Raw genomic sequence first — 19,162 nt, forward strand, 5'->3', positions numbered from 1 at the left:
TAGTACCATTCATCTCAGGTCAGGAACAGCCCTGAAAAGGAGCCACCAAGCCAAGGTGACAGAATCTGTAAAATCTGTGGAAATTAGTTAGAAGTTTGGCCACTTGTCACCTTTAAAAATAAACACAGGCCAACACATTTATTTGTCCCGTCTCCACGCACACTAGAGATTTGGCCTTAGTAGACCTTTTGATGGGCCCAAACCCTTGAAAATACCCATCTTGCTGGGTGGTGGGAGCCAGAGAAATAAGAAGGGTTAAGGACACAAGGGATGCTCAGGTCCATATGGTTTGATGCAACAAACAAAAAATGGTCAGAGGCATGCAGGACTAAGCATGGCACAGTCCTGTAAGGTGTCAGGACTCTATAGGGAGTGCAAGGACACCAGACACCTGCCCACATTGTCCAAAATAAACAGAAGATTCACAAGCTCTGCTCAGGAAAAAGCAAAACCAGACATGACAGGTTGAAAGCTATGCCTAGCATCAAAGCATATCACGGCTTGAAACCCATCAAGGCTGTTAATACTAAAGGTCAGTGTATTTAATTTGTCATAGGAATGTCTACCTATAAGCTACCTCCTGTGAAACATCAGCAATTATCTTTCATGTTTAAACAACCTTGCACAGTGTTTTACACGACATGGTGTGTAGCACCACTCAAGTTTAAATGGGACTGTTGCAATCAACCACTATAATAAGTATGTACTGCAAGGTAAGAATTTCCTCATCAGAGCTTCTATAGCAGCAGCAGATGCATAACTCTTTCATGTTTTATACCAGAACTAATATGAAGTTTTCTGAAAAGGAGTAACTGTGCAGTGACAGAAGATTAGGACTCTGCTCCCTCCACTTCAGCAGTACTTAAATACAACAGAGATCTGGATAACCTAATTATTTTTTTTTGGTGTGTCAATATGAGAACAGCTGTCCCTAGTTAACTTCTTGCTATGTACCAGCATGGTTTTGTGTTCCCTTTATCATGTGTGTGTGTGCCTAATGATAGTGTTTCTAGGGACGCATTAAACACCAGTGATACCTTGTCCATACTACATCCACAGGAAAAGATTAAAAAGGGGCTGGCAGATCCAGGAGGTTATTGAAAACTAGAAGGAAGAGTTAGTTCTGTGTGATAGCAGGCTGTTACACAGCACAATGACAAAGAAAGCAATTGGATGCAGCATAGTCACTCCCTGACAAGTTGCAGGAAGACATCAGTTGTAAAGAGCCTATTTTCCAGCTAGGTTTACATATTTTGGTGAACTTATGGCACTAAAGAGAGTTATATTCCTGCCAAATCAGTTTTGCAGGCCAATTCATCATGTGGCATCACCAGCATTTGTGCAAGAACCACCATAAGACAGCTTGACCCACCTAGGAAAGATGTCGAGGCCAGCAGCCTGGCCAGCCCTCACCAAGAGATGCCAGGTAGAAGTTACACAGCTGATCTGAGTTTTAGAAACCAAAGGGGACCTATGGAAAACTAACTCTATAATCCTATCACTTTACATGCTCATTTAGAAAAAAGTTTTTTATTATGAGAAGAACAGTACAGGGTTCACTTATGCAACGAATTTAATGAAAGCCTCCTCCACACAGCTGCTAACAATGTTAGATCTGCTGGTGTCCATACTTTGCACTTAATGCAACATTGATTTTGCATAGTATTCTTGTTTTTACAGAACTGTCCTGGGAGAGTTTTGGACAAATATCTTTCTATGAAAATGTTCACTTGCCAATATTTTTCACGAAAACATCCTATATTTGAAATCTTGGAATATTTTTTGCCTTGTGAAAATAGTTTTCTGCACAAAAACCCTATTGCCTATGTCACAAAGCCCTTGTGCTCCATTTCATAAAGTGATCAACACCAGTTCCTTCAGATAAACAATCCTGGATAGAAAAATACATTTCAGTTTTTGGACAAGATGTGTTTACATAATTGGTTTTCTCATGCTAGTCTAAAGACATATTTTTTTTGCTGCCAAACATGGTTTGCTTTTGTCTGACAAAAACACACCACAGTCAAATATTTAAAATGATTAGTGGAATTGCAAGGGCAGGAATTTAAGTGGCATTAACAAAACCACGAAACATTTTAAGCCTCCCGCTCTTATCCCTACCCTAGAAACCCACAAACCAAAGGCAACTCCAGCTTATTACTAAAGACTGAAAATTATGATTGCCTCAAACATGCATAACTAGTATTTACACAGGTTACAAAATACACAAAGACTCAAAGAAAATGTTGCATTTGGTCTACTACCACTGTAATGAACGAAGAAGAAAAGAAAACCAACAGAAGTAGCAGTCAATAAAAGAAAGGAATTTTGTACAGAAGTAACGGTTAAAATTTCATACGTTCTAAACATCTTGTTTTCCTTTCAGTTAATTTTCCATGTCTCTACTGTACCAGGGGTAGTCTTTTGATAGAAGTTTTTTCTCTTTTAATAGTGAATAAACATTTATGAAGTAGTTTACATTAGAAATTACATACATTATGAAGTAGAGAAGTATTTTGACACTTTTCTACAGACATAACCATGTGCTACTACTACAGAAGAACTGGTCCAATAATTTTTAGGACGACACAAACTGAATATATAGACTTTGATCATTTGCAGAGATGATACTTAACAGTAGGATCATGAAATCTACACCAGTTATCTTGCTCTACAATCCAAGCAGATGCAAAGCAAACTCAGTATTTTGTGAAGGGCAGCTAAGTAAGGCTGGAATTTACTCTTCATCTTTTCCTTCAGATGACTCTCAAATGACTTCAAATTACTTCACCTACTTGCCAGCCAATCTCCTTCGAGGTGAGCAGCTCACTCAGCTTTTGGTGGAGGTGGTAGATTGACCCCAGCAAACCACCAAACACCCTCACAAGCTGCTCACTCACTCCCTCTCCTCCAGAATGGAGAGAAAACAGGTGGAGTGTGAGAAGACTTGTGGATGGAAATACGGACAGTCTAACAGGGAAAGCAATATCTGCGTGTGCAAGCAAAGCAGAAACAGGAATTCATTCATGACTTCCCATCAGCAGGCAGGTGTGTCCAGCCACCTCCTGGCAAGGGGTGGGTGAGGGCAGAGTAGGAAGCAGAAAACCTTCACACTGTGCAAACACCTTTCAGCAAGAGCCAAAAGATTGATATGGTATCAACACTGTTTTAGGCACAAACCCAAAACAGTACCATAGGGCTGCTACGAAGAATGCTACCTCCATCCCAGCCAGATTCAGTGCGGCAGGAGAACTGGCTGCTTGCCCCAATCCCTCTCTCCAGTAAAGAGAAAATACACCAGACAACACAAGACTCAAGAAGGCTACTGGAAAAGCAGAACAAAAGATTACTATGGGGAAAACACTACAACAGGTGTGTCAAACTCATGTTCACCAGGGGCCACATCAGCCTTGTGGTATACTCCTACATTTATACAGTCCTAAAATCGCATTCGGCCCTTTGAACGCAACTGCGAGGCAGACGTGGCCTCTGGTGAACATGAGTTTGACACTCCTGCACTACAACATTACAGCATTTGCAGCTTTGTTTCTTCAGTGTTTGCAAACATACCTTTCTTCCTAAATGTACTGTATCTATTATAAATCCCATACCCTGAACAAAGACTGAATTTCAACACATTAAATTTACATCATCCTATCATAGACTGTCCTTGTTCTATACATTTAAATTGTGATTTGTGAGGCATAGTCAGTAGAAACAAGCAAGTTTAGAGGGAGTTCCCTTCTAGCTTTTAACAACACTGAAGATTATCTTGCAGTCAAATGGCATGGGTGATTAGTGCTGCATTAATTTTAATCCTCTCCTAATGTTCTGATAAATTATTGCCTTTGCCTTAACTTTAGAAGACAGTTTTCAGAACTAGTTCAATTAAACCCTTAGATCTTTTTTCAAGGTTCAGAATAGCTTTTTAAATATGCAAAAATATCAGCTAAGCTGAGACCTATCACTTCAATGCCTGCAAGTTCTTACGTGTTCTCCTAATTCATTTTAGGCTTTAATTTACCATGAATATCCAAGGTTTATTTATATTTACAAGGCACATATTGTACTCACAGGCATGAAAAACATAATTTGTCTCATCTAATGAGTCATCATTAGCTTTTGTTTTTACCCTTCCATAAGCAAAATATTTTTAATGTGTTCAGCTGGAGTTATTTTTAGCCAACAATTTATATAATTCTTTTTAATAAGACCAAGTCATATGTCAGCCTATCACTATTACTGTAACTTATTTTCAGATAAAAGAAAAATTAAAAAGCCTAGATAAAGGAAAAATTGCAGGAAGAAAAAAACCAGTTCTCTCTACAAATAAGGGCAAACATGACCAAAACTTTTGGATTATTTTTAATCTATTTTTTTTAATGCTCACAAAACTTTCAGAAATATGCTTTTTCTCTCTCCTCCAGAATTTCAATAAAACTTTAAATAATCTGGAAGTCTAAAGAGAGTTAAAACATGTTTGACATAAGAGACAGCTCTCCATTACAGCAAATAACCCACACCCTCAATCCCTTCAAAAAACTTCAATCATAAACCATGAGGTGTGAAAACACACACACTCAGAGTCTTCCTTGGCAAAAAAGTTCCTGTTGATTGTTAGGAAGATGCCACTTTAGGCTGATTTTTATGAAACTCAGATCCTACCTAAGGTATGAAGTATGAAAAAAAAAGTGTAATACCTCTTCATCTCTGTAACAGTCCTCCAACAATGACAACACGTCCAGTTTGGAAACATTAGTCAGTGAGGAAACTCTTAACTGATTAACACTTAAATTCCTCAAAATGGTAAATTATGGAGCAGAACAAAGACAGATCACAGACTTCAAGACATCCAGAGCAGATTATCCACATGTATTTAAGGTAAAGAAAACTATTTCTGCTGTTCATTCAGTTAACCTTCACCCTTCACTACTTAACTAGTAAATCTATTTTTAAACTCTGAGAAGACAGACTTTTAAATAAACAGGAAGTTCTTCCTTTAACCATTAAAGGACAGTTAAAAACCTGGAGTCATGAAAAAAATGGGGAAACTAAAGCTTCCTCAACCTGCTTAAAACATCATTTGGAAGCAGAACTGTGACTGACAAATTAATACAGAAAAATATCACCTTGCATTATGTCAAGACACCACACAATTGCTTACCTGATCTGGTACCTTACTGTTCATACAGCTGGTCTCCCTCTGCCAGAGGATTAGATACAACACATTCCTGTCTTTACTAAACTGAATCTAACAAGGAAGACAAATTCCATAAGAGAACAAACAAAAAAACAGAAAACTCATTTTTTCCATTAAAATCTGTTTTCCAGAAGTACTCACCAAGCTGAAATAAACACTTCATTCTTTGTCTTCAGAACAAAACTCAGGATAGTAGGCTTGAATTGTGGGAGGAAGAGAAAACACAAGGAAACTAAAACTTACTACCTGTAGAACATGCCAGTCTAGTGGAGGCCTTCCTGTTACTGTAAGAATAACTTGGTTTGGAGAAAAACTTGAATCATTCAGTACAGAGAATGATTCATGACACATGATGCAAGATGTAGGGAAGGTCAGCCTCAATCTTTAGGTAAACTAGCAGGTGAGGATGAACTCATGGACTCTTGGAGAGATGAGAGAGCAACAACTTGTGGGGCCAGAGCTACCAAGAATTACCAGTACTCTTTCAGGTGACAGGGAATTATACATTTCTAAGTGTAGAAATATAAATGCTTATCTCTTGTTTACACTACAAGAGGTTATCTTTAAAGAGAGTTGTTCCATGATGTCTAAATCTCTGCGAAGAGCTTTGTGCCCAGGGATAGATCACCGTGGACCACTTAATTTACTTCCATGACAGAAATAAACTATTATATTTGACTGAAAAGTGCTGATTTGAGGTGCACCCAAGCAAAAAAGCTCTGGAGTTTATGTGCTTCTCAGAACGTGTCTGAGGCTTCAACCGGTCATGGTGATGGACAGCTACAAGCCTCAGTGCATAACTGTAAGGAGGGACCTTCGCCAAAGTCTTGCAGTCTGACTGTGATGCCAGACAGGGTGAAATGGCAGTAGCTGAATTCCTCTTCGGAGTCCATCAGAATACAAAGAGCAGGAAGAAGAAATTGTCTTTCCATGGGTATTGCAAGGGAAAATTTTGCAGCCTCACAAAACAGACAGAAGACCACTCACTGTAAGAATGTACAGGTGGACTCCAAAAAAAACCCTGCTTATTATGCGTCCTAGATTTTCATGTTCGTCTTGCAATTTTTGTAGTCTGCTTTTATTAATCTATCAATACATAAAGAAAAAAGTGTGGAGGACAAGTATTCTACCAATCTCATTAGACTGTTTCTGACTACGACAAATTCCTGATTTCAAGATGGAGCAAAATGTAATACTCTCCTTCGGTGAGTACTCCTACTGTACAATCTTTTTACAGGGCAAGCAATGAAACCATATATGCATTTGTTTTATCCTCCTCAGAGTTTATTTTGCATGTAATTTTACACAGTTTATACTTCACATCATACATTTATTCCTCCTCTTGAAAAAGAGGTTTGACACAGACACTTGCCTTGCATTACATTTTGAAACCTGGAACTAGTGCCAATAAAAAAACAAACCACCCTATAAAACATATTAGATCAATACAATGTAAATATAACATATATTAGAATTTGCTCATTATTTCACTACAAGTAAAGCAATCTGGGAAAAAAAAAAAAAAAAGATAATTTCCAGTTGCTAAAACAAGTCTGTGTATTTTCTTTAAAGTCTTAGTTTAATGGGAATGCTTTTATTAGCCCACTACTAAACAATGATCAAACTGGTGTAGAGGAAAATGAAGCATGATCCTAAACAGCATTATGGTACTTAACTGCAATATAATGTTTTCTGTCACACGGAACATAGTAGACTGCAGATGGTCATAAAGTCCCTTCCATGTGAACTCTGCAAAAGACTGTTTTCCATCATGCCACATCATTCCATCAAATCCTTTATTTTGCTTAAGAAGTAAGCCACAAGTAAGCATTCCGAGAACCACGAAAAGATTTTCAGCGTTGGCACAACTATTCAGTGATTTACACAATGGTTCACATAGGAAACTGAGTAAAATTATGACTTGGAAATGGTCACGGACATCTTCCTCTTTGGCTACTTTAAAAGTTAGAAAATTCAGATTCGTACAAAAGACATTCATTTCAGAACCAATTCAAATAAGTTTTAAATAAATGGAACAAAATAAAGCATGTCTCGTTAATTTGGTATTAATTTTCCAGAATACTCTGCAATACATTTTCAAATATACAAAATCTTACTCTTTACAAAAAAGTTGTAGCTCATGAAAGAACTCACTTGAATAATCTTAGCAGCACGCCAGTAATTAACTATCTTGATTTTATCAAAAAAACCCCACCTTAGTTTGATCACTGTATTTGAGACTGCTTCTTCATGAGAAGCAATGTTTCAAAAGTTATAAAAGTGCAAGAACATCATCATGTTCCAAGCTGAAAGGCAGCTTCTGAAAACAGTGAAATTAGTATTGCAACATCCTGACATTAGTCAAATAAATGCAATGGGAAGAACTACATTTTAGGTACATCTTCCTGTATGGTATCATTGCAGTAAGAACAAACCACTTCTCACTGAACATTTTAGTCATCTAAATAAAATAGTTGTGTCATTTTCTTTTCAGCTGTAATGAGTGAGATGCACAGACTAAGTGATTTGATTGGGAAGAAATAAGCAATACACACAATAGCATCAGCAGTTCACCAGTCAATTGGCCAGCTCATTTTGATGTTCAGCTTTTTTTGTGCAATTTTAACGATATAAAAATGGCAAAGTACAATAGTCTCAGAGGACCTTCTCATCCATTTGTATAAATATTTCTAATTCCATGTTGGACTTTAGTGAAGAAGAGGAGCCTCAAATTAGGTCCCACAAACCATTAAGGCTGCCTTTTAGCCAAAAACTTGTGTTTTATTTAAGCAAACTACTTACTTTAGTAAGAAGCATTAATACATAATGAACATTTTAATTCACTATCAAAAAAGAAGATTACTACAAATTACAAACTTTAAAGCAGGATCACTCTTGTTATTCCTGACAAAATTCTGTAAACAACAATTCGAGAATACCTGCTGCGTTGCAGTATCTTAAGTGTAATTTTGTACTACTAGAACCACAAAACAAACATTTTGCTTTCTGTCTCTTTTGTAAAATTTCCTCAAAAGAGGTTCTAGCAAGTCACGAGCTCTGCAATTATATATTAATATTAAAATTAACCTTACATTTTAAACACCTAATATTACTATACTCAGTTTCAGAAAGCTTCCTTAGATCAAGTTTTGTTATACTTAGTACTAGGTACAACGTATCAGTGCTTCTTCTACGGCTTGCTTCTTCAGAGATACTTATAGAGAACTTCATTTTTGGATATCCACATTGTAAAGCACAATAGCCACTCTGCTTGGAATGTACACCTAGTAAAAACATGACAAGAACAAAAATTGCTGAAAAAAACATCAACCTCACAGGATACAATTTCTAAATAATAGTATGAGAAAGAATACACATGAAATATTTTAATTGTTAACAATTTGTGATTTGTGCAATGCTTTTGGTCATGTTAATCCCATTTGAAGTGTGATTATCAGCTGTTTAGTCCCCAGCACTTGATTTATGCAAGATACATAAAAGTTTAAAAGATAGCTGCATTGCAATCGCTCTCTTTTTCTTTTTTCTTTTTCTTTTCCTTTTTTTTTTTTTTTTTTTGTAATTCTACATCAATAGATCTTCAAGTGGGTACCAGTAGAGGGCCTCATCTGACTTACAATGTCTTGCACAATGATAAATTACAAAGTTTCACAACACCTTTCTGCTGTGAATTAAAGTTGCCCCAAGGTCTGTGATGTCATTCCATAAGTACCAGCAATATGATACAACAATGTATTCTTCCCACTCTTGGCATCTGTGGAGTTTCAACGTCTGAGCAATAAAACTCACTCTCAAAACTAGACAGACTCAAAATTAACCATTAAATTACTGCATTTTTCTTGGCCTTTATTGCTGAATACCATGAAAAAAATCAAACATATATAATCAAAAGACTCCTCATAGGGCTCAAAAGAACTTGCAGCAATATATTTTACATGACTTTACTTCCAAACAGAGCTGAGTCACAACCTGAAAACAAGACAGATATGTACTACCTACCAATTACCTTGATATATGGTATTCCATCAATTGTCAAGTGTATGAATGTGTGTGTTGAAAAAGTCAATAAAACCACAATTATAAAAGGTAACATAAGATTGAAGATTATCGGCTTCATTCTGACAACATCCTCTTTTAGGCTATCTTCCATCCTTGTGGAATGTCTAATATGCTGCAATTTTAACTGCATTATCTGCTAACTAGAGCCTCATGACATGAAATGCTTTCATAATTTTCAGAACGGAATAAAGTAATAAAGCAAAAAGCTTTAGGAAAAGGAGAAAAAGGAACAGAACAGCTGATCTTCATTGAACCAGTTGGACCTATGTCCAATGCTTCTTGAAAGACAGTAAACATAATGATTTCTACTAAGGTTTCAGTGATAAATAGCTTCTACAAATCTGTGCAGAAGCAGGAATACTTAATGAAGTCAACTAGCTCAGAATGTACAGGTAAAGGAGAGGGTTTAAAATTGTGTATGGAGAAATTCAGTGTTTTGAGTTTGTTTGATGAGGTGAGAAGGGAGAAGGAACATACAAAACTAATTTTTCTAAGAAAAAATGTGCAGAAGTTACTTCAGTGAAAGGAACAAAAATTACCATTACTACAGGACACAACAATTCTCAATTATCTTCTGGTCAATAATATGTCAGGTCCTAGGAGGAGTTAATTAGCTCAGTTCCTTTAAAGTCAATTTACATCAGCTCAGAATCTAAGAGCAGTGTGGAAGCATCCCAATTAATTGCCAATCATAATTTAAAAACTGGTTTTAAGCACAATTTAAGAACTTGGGCAAATGACTGTATTTAGGCTGATGAGAGAGAGGTTTTCTGTTTGCCACAAGGAGGTACAACTGCCAGCTTCTTACTATAGTGCATATTTTTTCCCTATCCGGGCAAATTAACCATGTGTTTTAGTGTTTTTTGTCTTGGTGGCCTTCTTGGTAAATCATAGAAATGCCAAATACGGCATTATCTCCTAATCTTACCAATTTATTTCACAGGTCAGTGTAACCACCTTTAAAGCAAGAGGTAAAAAAAAAGGCATGAAGAATGAATTAATATTATTTATTATCTTATTAATTATTAAATAGAGATATTAATTATTTATTCCACTGCCTAGATTTTCTCACCTCCATTCCTTCCTCTTCTGACATTCTGCATCAAAGAATCATAGAGTAATTTGGGTTGGAATGGACCTTAGAGATCATTACATTCCAGCCCCTCTGCTATAGGCAGGGACACCTTCCACTAGACCAGGCTGCTCAAAGCCCTATCCAACCTGGCATTGAACCCTTCCAGGGATGTGGCACCCACAAATTCTCTGGGCAACCTGTTCCAGTGTTTTATCATGCTCACAGTTAAGAATTTCTTCATTATATCTAATCTAAATTTCCCCCCTTTCAATTTAAAGCCATTACTCTTTGTCCTGTTATCACTACATGCCCTTGTAAAAAGTCCCTCTCCAGCTTTCTTGTAGGCCCCCTTTAGGTATTGGAAGGGTGCTATAAGGTCTCCATGGAGCCTTCTCTTTTCCAGACTGAACCACCCCAACTCTCTCAGTCTGTCTTCACAGGAGAAGTATTACAGACCTCTGATAATCTTGGTGGCCTTCTCTGGACCTGATTCAACAGGTCCCTGTCCTCCTTATGTTTGCTGTCCCAGAGCTGGATGTGGTACTACATGTAGGGTCTCATCAGAGCACAGAGGTGAGAATCACCTCCCTCAACCTGCTGGTCATGCTTGTTGTGATGCAGCCCAGGATAAGGTTGGCCTTCTGGGCTACAAGTGCACATTACCCGCTTATGTTGAGCTTCTCATCAACGAGCACCTCCAAGTCTCTCCTCAGGTCTGCTCTCAATCCATAAAAATACAGTTAATCCTTAGCTAAACACTAATTAATTAGTAAAATTATGCATATTTTAATTGGTATTTCTATTTATTTTAGATTAAGAACTATGCTTGCATATATTTTAATCCATTGTTGTGATTCATATCAAAACACATACATACAGCACTTAATATTCTAGAAATAAATGTGCAATAGGATACAATAAAAGGCTTACATCTCATACACTGAAACAGCTGTGTTTCTACTGTATTAGTCAGTTCTATCTTCCTTAAATACTGAAAAAAATGGCACTCACAGTTCTTTTCACATTTCCTAGGTAAATACCATGGATATTCCCTCCCTCCCCCCTTTTTTCTGTCTTTAAATTATAGTTATTTAGGTCCAAATTATTAAAAAATAAAAAAAATTCCAACACACTGGAATGCATTAACGAAGACATCTGTTCTGACACATTATGATAGATATCCATGACAAACTGCATTCCATTCCACCTAGACTCCAGCATAACCCCAGTCCTTTTCAGTTGGGCTGCTACTCAGCAATTTGGTTTCTAATCTTTACTGACGCATGAGATTCCTCTGCAGAATTTTTCTTCATTAATTTTTATGAAGTTTCTGTTGGCTAAATCTTCAAATTTATCAAGATGTTTCTGGAGTGGACCTCTAACAGTCAATTTATCACTCACTCTAATTCAGTGTCATCTACAAATCTGATGAGGGTATGCTCTATCTCACCATTTCAGTCACTGCTGAAGAGTCCATAACAGTATCAGCCCCAGCAGCAATTCCTATAGGACACTCTCCTTGATACCAGTTGACAGCTGGACACTGAGCCTGTGATTACTAGAACTGCAGGAGCCCAGCCAGTTTTTAACCCACCTAACAATCTTATGCAGCTCGTATTTCCTCAGCTCCTAGATAAGAATGCTGTAGGAGACAAAGCTGAAAATCTTACTGCATTGACCGTACCAACCTCATGCACACAGTGATTTAACCACAGAAAGCTATCAGGCTGAGCATGCATGGTTTGCTTTTGCTAAGTCAGGGTTGGCTTTCTGGTTGACCTATATGGTATATCCCACTTGTTTGGATACAGATTCCAAGGAGGTAGTCCATGACCTCTTAAGGGACTGAGGGGAGAGGTTGACAGTCCTACAGATCTCTCAGCCTTCCTTTTTGCTTTTACTGCGGACTTTAGGTTGTCAGAAATTTTCCCTGACTGCTATGATGGTCAACAGCCTCGCAATTACATCATCCAAATATTTTCAAACATCTGGGTGTGCCCCATTTATCCAGCATCTTTAAGGTATCCCTAACCTATTGCTCTGCTACTGCGACTTCCTTTTCAGTACTGTACTGGCACACTGCTCTTAGAGTCCAAGGTAAAAAAAGGCACTGACTCCTCATGTACTCTCCATAATGCTCACCACAAGTTTGACTCCTTGCATCGTCAAGGCACTTGTACTTATTCTTAAACAGCTTTTGCTACTGGTACACTTGCAGAATCACCTTCTTGACACACTCCATTATCTCCAGCTAGTTTATATATATATATCTAGTACGTGGCCTGAGATATATATCTATAGATAGACAAGTATAGTAAAAGTATATAGAAATGTCCTGATTAAACCATCATAGAAAACCTATGTATTCATCAGTAAAAGACATTATCAGAGACATGGCGTCTTTGATGTTTTTCTGTACCCTAGGAGAAGGGTCTAAGAAGTCTATTAAAACCCTTTTCTCTCATATACTGTCGCTGAATTATATGCTTCCAATCGCCAGCTTCAGTTCTACTGATCCCTGCTCTTCTAGCCTGCTTCTTTCTGAACACAAGTTTTATCACATTTGCATCTCCTTCACCATTTCGCAAGGCTTGCTTGATGAACATGGACAGAATGGGCTCATCCATGTTGGAAGGGGCCCCAGAAGGCCCAAACTCCCCGCTGAAGCACTTGTGAACAGCAGCAGCTATAAGCAGAAATCTCATCTTACATATTTTGAGAGAGAACGACAATACACAGCGATCTCCAAACGTACCTAAAAACCCAGAAGCAATAAGTTCTGCAAATGACAACTGCTACATTCAGATCTGTCAGACTAGATTCAGTACCAGGTGCAAGCACAACTGAAATTGACTGGAACTGCAATGAACTACTCTTCATCCCACTTTCAGGGCTGGAAAAAACCATGCCCTAAAAATCATTTCAAGGTCATTTTGCAACAGATGGGAGAATTACTGGAACTCAGAGCTAGACCAGGCACTGCAGAAAAATATTTGATAGAGCATATCGCAGCTGGTAGATGCAGAAGGCAATGTCACAAGTGTCTGTGCCAACATTTTCTGAAACTTTTAATTAAAATGGGGGCTTTAGACAATCTCATGTCTCTGTATCAAGTACTAATTGTCAGACACTGACACTATTCTGAAAATAAAATTAACTATCAACGAATAAAATAAATGATAGCTTTTGCTTTCTATAATTCTCTATACAAAACCTCAGATGCTTTGGGCTTCATTTTGCTAGATGTTGCATATGACAAAGAAGGTATGCTTAAAATAATGTGAAGTTCTGCCTTCCAATTTGTTTTTCAATTTACAGTCGTACAGCATGAATATGCAGAAATCATTTCTCAGACTGCCTTGCTTTATTTATACAAAATAAGTCCATACAATGCACAGGCTGTATCTCAAAATTTCTCCTCCTCTATTATCTTCTGCACTCTTTCTTCATGTCAAGAAAGAGTACTTTAAACAGACAACAAAAACCCCCTGGCAAACAAAAACAAGTAGACCAAAAAATAAGATAGATGAATGAAAATTGCTAACAGGACAACTTTGGAATTATTAGGCTTGCTTTTGGTTTTAAGAAGTCAAACGATAAATAAACAAATTTGTAAGTCCTAATCATCAACAGGTAAAACTAACAAAAGGCTGTGCTGGTGTTGAAGTCTTACTGATTCCCATAGTTAAACCAGCTAATTTCCTAACTACAGACATCCTTTCATACAATCTGTACATCTGTGCATGTCTGGGGTGAAAACAGTTAAAGACTACATCAGTCCCTTAAAATTCAATATGTAAATTCTTATCATGAGGGTTATTCAAATGAGCATCTTCAAAGCAAAGGTCACTAAAAGCTTTGAGGTTATTTCAATTTATGTGAGTATTTTAATTTGTCAATAGACTCAAGCAAGCGGGAAGTTGAACTTTGACATTGAATAGTATACATTAAGGTCAAGGTTAAAAACTCAACCCAGTAAATAAAGATATTATTAAAACAAACTATATCATTTCAGTTTCATTTAATGTGAAAAGATTATATGACTGGATGCCAAAAAGAGAGAATCAGAAAAAAACAGTATTGGGGACAGAGGGAAGGAATACTTGACATCTATTTATTTTTTAGCTAATTGGAAAGAACTACAGAAAAAGTAAATTTATAAAAGCTGAAAAATGTTAAACAATTATATTTCTCAATCAACTGCATACTACTTTGCCAATGACACAAAATACTCTGCAATATTCCATTTAGCTTGCTTATTACTCAGTTGTGTTGGTACATGAAGTATCAAAGCATAAGCCTCACTGTTTTCATATAAATCCCAACTTCTGATGTGGTACAAAAATAATAAAGTTACTAGGACACACATTTATATCTAGTTTCATTGCACAGTTAAATTCAGTCAAGTCAGATGCCTCAGAAAAGACTGACAAAGCTTTTTGAATTATGAGTTATTAAGAATGGTTCTTTTTCTACCCTCCTGCCCCAAATTTATGTTTAACATCCAGTTAAGACAACGAAGTATGTTATCAACAAATGACTTTGCAGGATCTGACCGGAGGTGAAATCTGTGTGCAGCACTTAATTGACATCTTGCAAAGAGATAACAAGACATAAGCAAAACTCAAAGTTTATAGAAGCATTGAAAAAAACCAACTTTTATAAAACAGACCTCAAAAAAGACTATTAGGAGAATATCACAGTGGAGACATAAACAGAAATAAATAAAACTGTGGTAAAAAGAGCCTATTTTTACAACGATAAGTGGCTAGCAGCTTGTTATTAGGAAATCTGATTATGTGGAAAGTTATATACATTTCATGTATTTGTTAACAATCCAGAACAAAGCAAGCAGTGAAATGGAAAAAATGGATTATAATAATTATTTAAATCAGTCATATTACAAAGGACATTTTTTTGTGTGTGTGTATTTCTCTTTGGAGTGTTCAAGGTGTATCTGATGATTTTGAAATCTCGCTGTCTACAGCACTAATAAACAAACCTGAATCATCATCTGCTCATCAACAAAATGTTACAGTGAAATGCCATGCAGTGCTTATAAAGCTTCCTCTTCATCCAGGGCTCTTTGCTCCAGGAATTTCATATCTCGCTTCTCATTTTGGAATGTCGCTTTGGATATTTCTTTTATTAGATGATTTTCTAGAATGAATCATGTCACATCTAATCTTCTATTTTTGTAACACATTTGTGCACTATTTAAGCTTGACTTGAGCAGCAGAATTATTGCATGTGATTCCATCTTGTTGTAGCCCTCTGGGCATGTTTTGACCACCATGTTTACTTACACACCTTAAGGGAGGTGCATCCTCCATGAAAATATATTTATTCAAAGTTTGTGGTGGAGGAGGAACTAAAATTTTCAAGACTAAAGTCTCATGCATTATGTAAAGAGGACAAGATAATTGTTAAATGGCAGGAAAAGAACCTTTATGAGTTTGAGATGGCATCATATGTTTTTTGAAAATAAATTTGCAGGGAAGACTTCTACTTGGGTTTTAAAAACTTCAACTAAGATAAAAGCAACTCCAAAGGATAAGTGATTACCCAATAATTGGGATGTAAATTGCTATTTAAAATAAAACATCGCTGTTCTATTGTAAAATAGTAGCTGGCAGTATTAACTGTAACTTTTGTTCTTTCTTGGAGTTCTATCTTGCTGAATTTAGTCAGGTTTTCCACATTTTTTCCCCCAATTACTTTTACTTTGTGTCCTTTTACTAGTATGTTACCTCTATGCAGTACTTGTGGCATCGTCTGGGCTGTTGGCTGAAGTTGGTCTGTGAATTGGACTGCTGAAGGACATAAAAGAAAGTTAACGTGACCCATGCCGCTAGGTGTCTTTCTGACCCAGAAGTGCCATTGCCATGCCACAGTTTATGTTGCAAAAGTGCAGTTGCTGCTTTGCTTGTCACATGCCTTGTCTTCCACATGCTCCTAGCAAATTGCATCTTCACATTTTGTTGCATTTTTTCTGCCTTGAATGACTTGCACTCACCAGCTAAGATTCCAGATGTGAAAAATACATTCCGAATTACAGCTAAATTGGCTTGCAAAAGTTAAGTTAGTGGTAGATAATTAAGATGCTATCCAATCACCAAAGCAAGGTATTTGAGTTAGACACACAAAGCAAGAAGCGTTAACTTGCTACGCAACTTTCAGGAATGAAATCTTACAGTCTTAGTTTATTTGTGTTCAAATGAGCATAGATACTTACCCACTCTACAAGGGCATTATCACATACATATGCGTATAAAAAAAAATAAAATGTTCCCAAGATCCTTTACACCAACCATGATGAAAGCACAAGAATTCTTTCATGTCATGAAACTATTTTAAAAGAAGCAAATGATAGAAATGCCAATACCTTGCATACAATGAAACGGGGTAGGTGTGAGTGAGACAGAGAGAAATATTAAAACTGACAATCATTCTATCATTCTCAGGAGTTTAGATCTCATGACAGATGTTAAGATGTGACTCTAGAAATTGATTTTTCCATTCTGCCATGGAAGAGGAGTGGTCCACACAAATCAGTGCAGAGACTCCATTTTTGTAGCCTGTTAAGATTACAAGTGTAACTTATTTGGAGGTGTTTACCGCCGTATAGAGATATGCACCGGTTCACCCATGTGTATGTTTTGGATATGAAAATCTAGTCAGCAATATAAACAGTTTCAGAATTTTTTCAGTGACCTCTGCCTTAATTCCTGTCCTTTTTGAATCTTATTCTGCTGTGCTTGTGAACATATACACAGTGTATACATATGTGAATATACGAATGGGAAATGCATACATATGTATACATATAAAGGATGGAGAAAACAATGATTTAAAATTATTAATTGTGGTAAGTGATAATGATTTTAAGAGTAATGAAGGAAGGTAGAGTTTTTATTAGTCACCATCTCAGTTAACAGAAATCGTACACAAGGATATGCATCCCACTTCATCTTAATTGGTTTGTGGGAAAGTCTTTATCCATTATTCATATCACTTTAGGACTGAAGATTCTTGAAATTCTTGATGTGAATAGTAATCTGTTCCATTTTGCAAGGTTTTTCTGTAAACTGAGGAGGAAAAAGCCCATTGGCAAATGCATGATTTGCTTTAATTCGTGTTTGTGGAGTTAAGCAAATCATTTTAAGAAAGCGATGCAAGATTCAGTTTCTATAGAGCTTTAAATCACAAAGCAAGGATGAAGATGAAGTTTCTCAGACATGAAAATAAAGGAAATGATGATATTCAAAATGACAATTCAAAAGCACAGTAGAAGTTTTTCATGCATGTTGGCAAGGAAAGTTGTGTGCCATACACAGGAAGAGTGCATGCAAATTTAAATGTAGTGTCAAAAGAGAAAAATCAGTTAACATTATAGGTCACAACCAAATCATAACATTGTCATCTCTACTATATTCATACAAAAGCTAATTTCAGAAAATAAATTTGACCCCCTCCCCCAAATACTCCTAATTCCCAAAAAATTTTAAAAGTTTCTCAGATTAAAGTAGAATGAAAAAGAAAATCTTACTTACCATAAGTGAATTAGGTCGATAATTGTGAGGATATTCTTCAGAGAAGTACTCTGTACTGTGGTCCAGCCTTTGATGCCCTCCATATTCTGCAGCATCAGAATCCAGAAGGATTTTATACTTAAAAATCACTGTTAAGGAACTATGCCAAATTGCTATTAAATGGGAAATAAATGAAAGCAAAAAAACCCCTAGAACTACTGCAACATGGTTTATCCTAATTTACTGACTATAAAGAACAAAAATTAAAAAAATCTAAGAAAAATTAAGAGTGGAAAAATATACAGAACATATATAAGCTGTATGACATTTTGCCTTCAAAATTTCATCTTAGCATAGCGACTCCTAGTAAAGAACATACCTTCCAGCTCAAGTTTCTAGTATTACAGTAGATATGCATAGCACTTTATGTGATGAAGTAGACTAAAAATGTACTGCTAAACAAAACGAGTAGATTTGAGTAACATAATTGTGACTGTCAAAGTCAATCAGTGTTTTGCAATATTTGGCAGTCTGTCAGAATCTGATCAAGTGTTAATGAGAAAAGCACATAATTTTACAGAAAAAAAACCCACAATTCCTTTGAGAATTTTTCAGAAAACAGTTTGAACTATAATAGCACAGAGGAACAAAATACAGCTTATATTTAATAGAAGACCTTTTAATAGACAAACATTCTAACTGCAGTTGTTAAAATGGAGCGAGTTATTTAACAAAGTGTAACAATGAGGTAGAATACTCGTACAGACACTTAAAAGGATTCAAACAGATTTAGCAAAAAATAAAAGATAAAACAACACTGAAAGAAAAAAATATAAGGGAATGAATGGGGAAATAAAGACCTAACATATATTCTAAGTCAGTGTCTTCTTATTTGGAACAAAACCAAATAGAATGTTCAAATTTTATGATTATTTCAGTACCTTTGAATTTCGTGTTTCAACGTAATTAAAACACCCTTTTTCCTCTTCAAGTTACAACAGAAAGCAAATCAATCTCCACTTCCCAAAACATACAGAGAGGTAAATAACAGTTCTCTATAATCCACAATCTGCTTCCTTAATTTTAAACCATGGAAGAATCTTACTTTGCTAAAGCTTGTATTTAATAGGATTAGGGAAGAGTGAAGCAACACTCTTTCAAGTCAGCAGTTCTTGAACTGCTCTTGGGCTTCTGTGTTTGCTGAACCTTTTGAAAAATCTAAGGATTTTGATATTAACAGAATTGATTTAAGTCTTTTTAAATTATTCTCTTTCTATC

General features: G+C 36.3%; 1 protein-coding gene across 5 annotated transcripts in view; it reads right to left on the minus strand.

The window, feature by feature from the left end:
- Nucleotides 1-6,462: 6,462 nt before the first annotated feature.
- GBE1 (1,4-alpha-glucan branching enzyme 1) overlaps nucleotides 6,463-19,162 on the minus strand; it is a 157,769-nt gene continuing 145,069 nt past the window's right edge. For 2 of the 5 annotated variants that reach the window (XM_071809839.1, XM_071809826.1), the window contains 3 exons: nucleotides 17,906-18,023; nucleotides 16,103-16,165; nucleotides 6,463-8,484 (listed from right to left, as the gene is read on the minus strand). In XM_071809839.1, coding sequence (XP_071665940.1) covers nucleotides 8,428-8,484; nucleotides 16,103-16,165; nucleotides 17,906-18,023 — 238 coding nt within the window. In that variant the 3' untranslated portion in view covers nucleotides 6,463-8,427. The other 3 variants (XM_071809831.1, XM_071809837.1, XM_071809836.1) reach the window with 3 other exon arrangements.

Source organism: Patagioenas fasciata, chromosome 1 (assembly GCF_037038585.1).
Source record: "Patagioenas fasciata isolate bPatFas1 chromosome 1, bPatFas1.hap1, whole genome shotgun sequence".
In the NCBI taxonomy this organism is placed as follows: Eukaryota; Metazoa; Chordata; class Aves; order Columbiformes; family Columbidae; genus Patagioenas; species Patagioenas fasciata.